The 7,685-nt window shown below is 38.9% G+C and overlaps 1 protein-coding gene across 1 annotated transcript in view; it reads left to right on the forward strand.

Annotated features, from left to right (window-relative positions):
- The window catches only part of MAGT1 (magnesium transporter 1), a 64,839-nt gene extending 59,193 nt beyond the window's left edge, over nt 1-5,646 (forward strand). Inside the window, exons 9-10 of the mRNA XM_011968462.1 lie at nt 1,161-1,251; nt 2,769-5,646. Coding sequence (XP_011823852.1) covers nt 1,161-1,251; nt 2,769-2,784 — 107 coding nt within the window. The 3' untranslated portion in view covers nt 2,785-5,646. The remainder of the gene's footprint in view (nt 1-1,160; nt 1,252-2,768) is intronic.
- The last annotated feature ends 2,039 nt before the right edge of the window (nt 5,647-7,685 follow it).

Consider the following 7,685-nt stretch of genomic DNA (forward strand, 5'->3'; position numbering starts at 1 on the left):
TTTTTTGCAGCTCATCAGTTTTCATTAGTATTAGTGTATTTTGTGTGTGGCCCAGGACAGCTCTTCTTCCAGTGCGGCCCTGGGAAGCCAAAAGATTGGACACCCCTGCCCTAGAGCTTCCTTTGCTGTTGGACACGTGCTTTCCTACATCCCTATCTCTATATTTCTTAGCCATTTTTAGTCCAGGGAGTCAAAGAGCCTCACGTCATGGCAATCCATACTTGAGCATTTGGGGATTAGTATTTGTAGTTCACTTTAATAACTGCTGTGCTAATGTAGAACATGACATGTGGGATTAGTGGAGAGAGCTATGAATCTAGGGTTTGGGATCAGATTTTTTTTTCTCATTATTCAAATAAGAAATCCATGTTGATTGAGTTACATAATATAAGGCTGTGTAGTTACCTGTGCGTGAATAAAGTACTTTCAAGTGAGGCTATCACAGTGAAGTCATCAGATGTTTAAGTTAATATTTATCAATAATACTACAAGGCCACTTTTAGGGGTTTTAAAGTTCAATAAATAAGTAAGCCAGGCACAGTGGTTTATGCCTGTAATCCCAGCTCTTTGGGAGGCTGAAGCAGGAAGATCACTTGAGCCCAGGAAATCAACACCAGCCTGGGCAATGTAGTGAGACCATTTTCTCAAAAAAATTAAAAAATTAGCCAGGCATGGTGGCACACATCTGTAGTCCCAGCTACTCGAGAGGCTATAGTGGGAGGAGTGCTTGAGCCCAGGAGGTTGAGACTGCAGTGAGCTGTGATTGTGCCACTGCACTTCAGCCTGGGCAACAGAGCAAGACCCTGTCTCAAAAAAAAAAAAAAAAAAACCCAAAAAACAAAATGGGTGATTTTCTTGTCAATAGTAAGACAGTGTTTCTAACAGTAAACCCTTCAGTGTGATGGCTTTAAAGGAATTCATTATTCCATACATTTGAATTGCATAATTATGTGAAGGAGTTACTCTATTACATTGTAATGGAGCAAATTAAAGGGGAAGGCAGATTCCTGAAGATCAAGAAATGGCGATGAAAATTGTTGAAAAGTTTAGATTTATCAATAATGTATACCCCTTCCTTTTCACTCTCTGAAAGTGTAGACTGCCCTGGTTATTTATTATATTCAACCTGCTCATTTTACTCTCCTTTTATTTTTCTGCAGTAATGTGTGTGGCTGGTATTGGACTCGTTGTATTATTCTTCAGTTGGATGCTCTCTATTTTTAGATCTAAATATCATGGCTACCCATACAGGTATGATTCTTCTTTTTTATTTATATAGTGATTACCAATACTTGGAATGATTAGAGTTGATATTGCTTTATAATATTGTTGTTTTTGCTTTGCTTCCAAACTATTTTATCTTCTATTCATCTATTTTTTAATTTATTATTTATTTATTTTTGAGATGGAGTTTTGTTCTTGTTGCCCAGACTGGAGTGCAATGGCGCAATCTCGACTCACTACAACCTCTGCTTCCCGGGTTCAAGCGATTCTCCTGCCTCAGCCTACCAAGTAGCTGAGATTACAGGCGTGTGCCACCATACCCGGCTAATTTTGTATTTTTAGTATCAACAGGGTTTCACCATGTTGATCAGGTCTCGAACTCCTGACCTCAAGTGATCCACCTGCCTCATCCTTCCAAAGTGCTGGGATTATAGGCGCGAGCCACTGAGCCCGGCCTATTCATTTATTTTCAGAGACAGGGTCTCACTCTGTCACTCAGGCTGAAGTGTAATGGTGTGTTCATAGCTCATTGTAACCTTGAACTCCTGAGCTCAAGCCATCATTTCACCTCAGTTTCCCAAGAGGCTAGGACTACAGTTGCACATGACTACACCCAGCTAATATTTTTATTTTTTGTAAAGACAGGGTCTTGCTATGTTATCCAGGCTGGTCTTGAACTTCTGGCCTCAAGCGGTTCTCCTGCTCAGCCTCCCAGAGGGCTGGGATTATAGGCATTAGCCAGCCACCATGCCCAGACAGCTGTAATTCAGATATGTTCCATATAAAAATTAATTATAGTATAATGGACAATATTAGTATGTGATTTCTCAGGAACATCTTTTAGGTTTATTTTGCCATACCTAGTTGATTCTAGATATCTCTATAATACATAATGATTAGAACATTTTATGCCATTATTTATTCACATAGCTCCTTGTCTGTATACTATACTTCCTTTTGAAGAAGAAATGATTTTTTTAAATGTTTTTAAAAACTTCTCACCTCTACTTTTTTTAAGAAATAGAGTGCCACTGCACTCCAGTCTGAGTAATAGAGTGAGACCCCATCTCAAAAATAATAATTATAATAATTTATCCTCTACAGAATACTAATTGGGATGTGAGGGTAATTTTGCTGGGACTTCTGTTAATTATTTGATCAGCAGCATTGATTCAGTAGCAGTGTTGTGTGCCTGTAGTCCCAGCTACTCAGAAGGCTAAGGCAGGATGATCACTTGAGCCTGGGAGTCCCAGACCAGACTGGGCAACATAGTGAGACCCCATCTCTAAAAAAACAAAAAAATAAAATTATTAGTTAGTGTCTCTTTTCGGGAGATAGTTTAGCTTGAGGGTTGTTCTATTTCGTTTTGTCATAAGACTAATGGGTCTCTCAGTGTTTCTCACTTTTTGTTATTGATACCCAAAGATTATCTCGTACATACCAAAATGCTCTTTTATCTGTTAAAACCAACATACTGCTTATTGATTAAAAGTAAAGCCTACTTTTCTTTCAGAGACTAATAGATTGGTATATTTTTGTTTCAGCTTTCTGATGAGTTAAAAAGGTCCCAGAGATATGTTGACACTGGAGTACTGGAAATTGAAAAGTGAAAACTGTGTGTGTTTGAAAAGAAGAATGCAACTTGTGTATTTTGTATTACCTCTTTTTTTCAAGTGATTTAAATAGTTAATCATTTAACCAAAGAAGATGTGTAGTGCCTTAACAAACAATTTTCTGTCAAAATCATTAGGTATTTGAAAATGATTATCCTCTTAACCTTCTCTTCCCAGTGAACTTTATGGAACATTTAATTTAGTAGAATTAAGTATATTATAAAAACTGTAAAACTACTACTTTGTTTTAGTTAGCACAAAGCTCAAAACTACTTCAGTTAACTTGGTCATCTGATTTTATATTGCCTTATCCAAAGATGGGGAAAGTAAGTCCTGACCAGGTGTTCCCACATATGCCTGTTACAGGTAACTACATCAGGAATTCATTCTTAGCTTTTCCATCTTTGCGTGGATGTGTATACTTTACGCATCTTTCCTTTTGGGTAGAGAAATTATATGTGCCATGTGGTCTTCTGAAAATGGAACACCATTCTTTAGAGCACACGTCTAGCCCTCGAAAAGACAGTCATTTCTCCTCCTCCTTGCCTATTTCCTACTGAAATACAGTGCTGTGATTTTTTGTTTTGTTTTGTTTTGTTGTTTTTTTGAGACAGGGTCTCGCTGTGTCACACAGGTTGAAGTGCAGTGGCGTGAGCTCGGCTGACTGCAAACTCTGCCTCCCAGGTTTAAGCGATTCTCCTGCCTCAGCTTCCCAAGTAGCTGGGATTTACAGGTGTGCACCACCATGTCAGGCTAATTTTTGGATTTTTAGTAGAGACAGGGTTTCGCCAAGTTGTTCAGGCTGGTTTTGAACTCCTGGGCTCAAGTGATCTGCCCACCTCAGTCTCCCAAAGTGCGAGGATGACATGTGTGAGCTACCACACCAGCAATGTCTATACTTCTCGATAGCTGTGAACATGAAAAAGGACATCTATTGGGAGGCCAAGGCAGGTGGATTGCTTGAGGCCAAGAGTTAGAGACCAGCCTGGCCAACAAGGCAAAACCCCGTCTCTACTAAAAATATGAAAATTAGCTGGACTTGGTGGCTCATGCCTGTAATCCTAGCTACTTGGGAGGCTGAGGCACGAGACTTGCTTAAACCTGGGAGGCGGAGATTGCAGTGAGCCAAGATCATGCTACTGCACTCCAGCCTGAGTGACAGAGTGAGATTCTGTCTCAAAAAAAAAAAAGTATCTCTAAATACAGGATTATGATTTCTGCTTGAGTATGGTGTTAACTACCTTGTATTTAGAAAGATTTCAGATTCATCCCATCTCCTTAGTTTTCTTTTAAGGTGACCCATCTGTGATAAAAGTATAACTTAGTGCTAAAATCGGTGTGACTTATACATGGTCTAAAATGTTTCTGCAAATTAGAGTTTGTCACTTATTCCATTTGTACCTAAGAGAAAAATAGGCTCAGTTAGAAAAGGACTCCCTGGCCAGGTGTGGTGGCTTACGCCTGTAATCTCAGCACTTTGGGAGGCTGAGGCAGGCGGATCATGAGGTCAGAAGTTCGAGACTATCCTGGCCAACATGGTGAAACCCCATCTCTACTAAAAGTACAAAAATTAGCTGGGTGTGGTGGTGGGCGCCTGTAATCCCAGCAACACGGGAGGCTGAGGCACGAGAATCACTTGAATTCAGGAGATGGAAGTTGCAGTGAGCCAAGATCACACCACTGCACTCCAGCCTGGCAATAGAGCGAAACTCCATCTCAAAAAAAAAGAAAGAAAAGGACTCCCTTAGAATGGGAAAGGAAAATCATAAAATACTGAGGTGTTGCCTGTATATAGAAATTAAGCGTTTCTCGAAAGCTGTTCTGTGTTTTGCTGTTATTTTGTCTTTATTCTCTTCCTTTAGGTGGAGAAACAAAGTACAAATTTGAAGGGATTTTTTTTTAAATTTTGTCTTTTTATTTTTTTGTCGGTGGAAGTAACCATATGTGCTAACCAAATTTCTGTGAAGAATGTTTTCATGGTTATCATTATATCTAACTATAACCTCCCCATAGTTGTGAAGAGTAACCTGAAATGCCACTGTTGTGGAAATAGGATAATTGTAATTGTGAAAAAATAATTTTAAGGAAATCTTACAAGTATTACATTAAAAAGATACTATGACTGCCACCTGCTATTTACCTTCTAATAACCCTGCCATGTGGTTTGCAGAAAGAGATGGATATAGTAGCCTTAGAAGAAATATTTTATGTGGGTTTTTTTGTTTTTCATTACTAGATTTCATGGATGAGGGGATATGGTTGACCTTTTACTCTTTAATGGAGCAGCCACTTTTTGTTAATTACTCACCTGTAAATTGTGAGATTCTGAATTCCTTACCTGCTATTCTTGTACTTGTCTCAAGCCAAATCTATGCTATGGTTCTTATGAGACTTGTATGAAGATGCCCTGATTTGTACAGATTCACCACAGGAATACTACTGCCATGTAATCTGTATAGTTCCAGATAATTTGACATGAACATTGACAGAATGACAGTTTTTTGTATTTGCTTTTTCTCCCTTTAAGAGCACATTCTTCTGTAAGGAGAAAGGTAGCATTCTGGCTAAAATGTGTGGAAAGCTAATTTACTACACTTATAAAATAGTGTTACTTTTGTGAAAATTTTGAATTAGCTTTCATATGAAGTGCCTTAAGTAGACTCTTCATTTACTTTTCTAGTAATGGTTTAAATATCTTTTGTTATGCATTTTTAAGATACAATTCAGAAAGACACATTGTAGTGGCAAAGATAACCAAATGTCTGGCTGTTTGCTTTTTGACCATATCAATAAACTTTTACAATCTAAATTCTGAGTTTTTGATTACCATCTAAAGAGAAGTGAGTTTTAAACACTAAACTAGAATTGCAAAATTAGGATATTCCATTTTGAAGTTATAGTTAAATTCATTTAAATTTCATATTGTCCTAAGGACAGTTTGATGGGACAGTTTCTTTAAGTATTTCTGGATTGGGATATATTCTTCTAGGAATCCATACATGGTCCCTCATTCTTAATGTTACCCATTAGGTGAGTCAAAACAACCAACATGAGTAGATAAATGACTGTTTGCAACAATTGATCTACCTTTCCTCCCGGACAGTGAACATTCCTTGACTAGGTAATTTCCTTTTGGTAATAAAAACTTGATTTGAAAATTACCCTGGCAGATTATCAAGTTATATGAAACTAGACAGCAGCTCATTTGCAAACATGGAGTAGAAACACTGCACAGGGAGTAAAGAGATCTGACTTTTAGCCCTTGCTCTGTTTCTGTCTAACTATATGACCATAGGTGTCACCTGAACCTCTCTGAACAAATTTCTTTATACTAAGTAGAGTGTATTAGACTAAATTACCTTAGTAGTCTTTCCTGCTGTATTGTTCTATTATGCAAAATATTAAAGATGTACTTAAATTTGAGTAGATAATATTTTTATATCTGGATTTGGTGCTGAACTAAAATCAGTTGAAATGCAGGATGTTCTGCAGTCAGATTTCTGAAGAAGCTAGGAAATGCTGGTGGAGGCCATTATAACTACAAATTGCTTAATATGCATTGAAATACTTTTTAGAAAGGATGCACTTAGAACTCTATTAGACCGTTCTTGCATTGCTGTAAAGAAATACTTGAGATTGGGTAATTTATAAAGAAAAGGGATTTAATTGGCTCACAGTTCTGCAGGGTGTACAGGAAGCATGATGCTGGCATCTGCTTAGCTTTTGGGGAGGCCTCAGGAAACTTACAATCATGGTGGAAGGCAAAGGGGGAGCAAGCACATTACATGGCCAGAGCAGGAACAAAAAGGCTGGGGGAATTGCCACACACTTTTCAATGATCAGATCTCGCGATAACTCACTATCGCAAGGACAGTGTCAAAGGGATGGTACTAAACCATTCATAAGAAACCTGCCCCCATCCAGTCATTTCCCACCAGGCCCCACCTCCAACATTGGGAATTACAATTGAACATGAGATTTGGATGGGGACAAAGATCCAAACCATATCGGAACCAATATGTTAATAAGAATTTTTTTTTTTTTTTTTTTTTTTTGAGACGGAGTCTTGCATTGTCGCCCAGGCTGAAGTGCAGTGGGGCAATCTTGGCTCACTGCAGCCTCCACCTCCCGAGTCCAAGCGATTCTCATGTCTCAGCCTCCCGAGTAGCTGGGACTACAGGCAAATGCCACCCCACGCCTGGCTAATTCTTGTATTTTTAGTATAGACAGGGTTTTACCACGTTAACAAGCCTGGTCTCAAACTCCTGACCTCAGGTGATCCACCTGTCTTGTGCTGGGATTACAGGCGTGAGCCGCCGTGCCCAGCCTCGAGGTCTTGATTTACATGGGTTCAGCCCAATTCTGAGCAAGAATGAGGTCAGCAACTATAATAGTATGCTGTTACAACAGAAAGTCAAAGCCAAAAGGACCTTAGGTACCATTTAAATCAGCCCCTTCATTTTGACTGCTGAAGAAACCTGCCATAGAAAAGTGAAGCAATTTACTGAAGTTTATTCCAGGGTCGTGCCTACAGGTTTCCTATTTAGCTGCAAATTCCCTATGGATTACATTTCAAGTATAGATGCAAATTACTCCCTTGAAACCATACTGTAGTTCAAGCTTATCCAACCCGCAGCCCATGGGCCGCATGCAACCCAAGATGGCTTTGAATGCAGCCAAACACAAATTCATAAACTTAATTAAAACATTATGAGTTTTTTTCTGATCATTTTTTAGCCCATCAGCTATCATTAGTGTTAGGGTACTTTATGGGTGGCCCAAGACAATTCTTCCAATGTGGCCCAGGGAAACCAAAAGATTGGACACCCCTGCTGTAGTTCGTGCTCA

This window comes from Mandrillus leucophaeus, unplaced genomic scaffold, assembly GCF_000951045.1.
Source record: "Mandrillus leucophaeus isolate KB7577 unplaced genomic scaffold, Mleu.le_1.0 Scaffold844, whole genome shotgun sequence".
NCBI classification, from domain to species: domain Eukaryota; kingdom Metazoa; phylum Chordata; class Mammalia; order Primates; family Cercopithecidae; genus Mandrillus; species Mandrillus leucophaeus.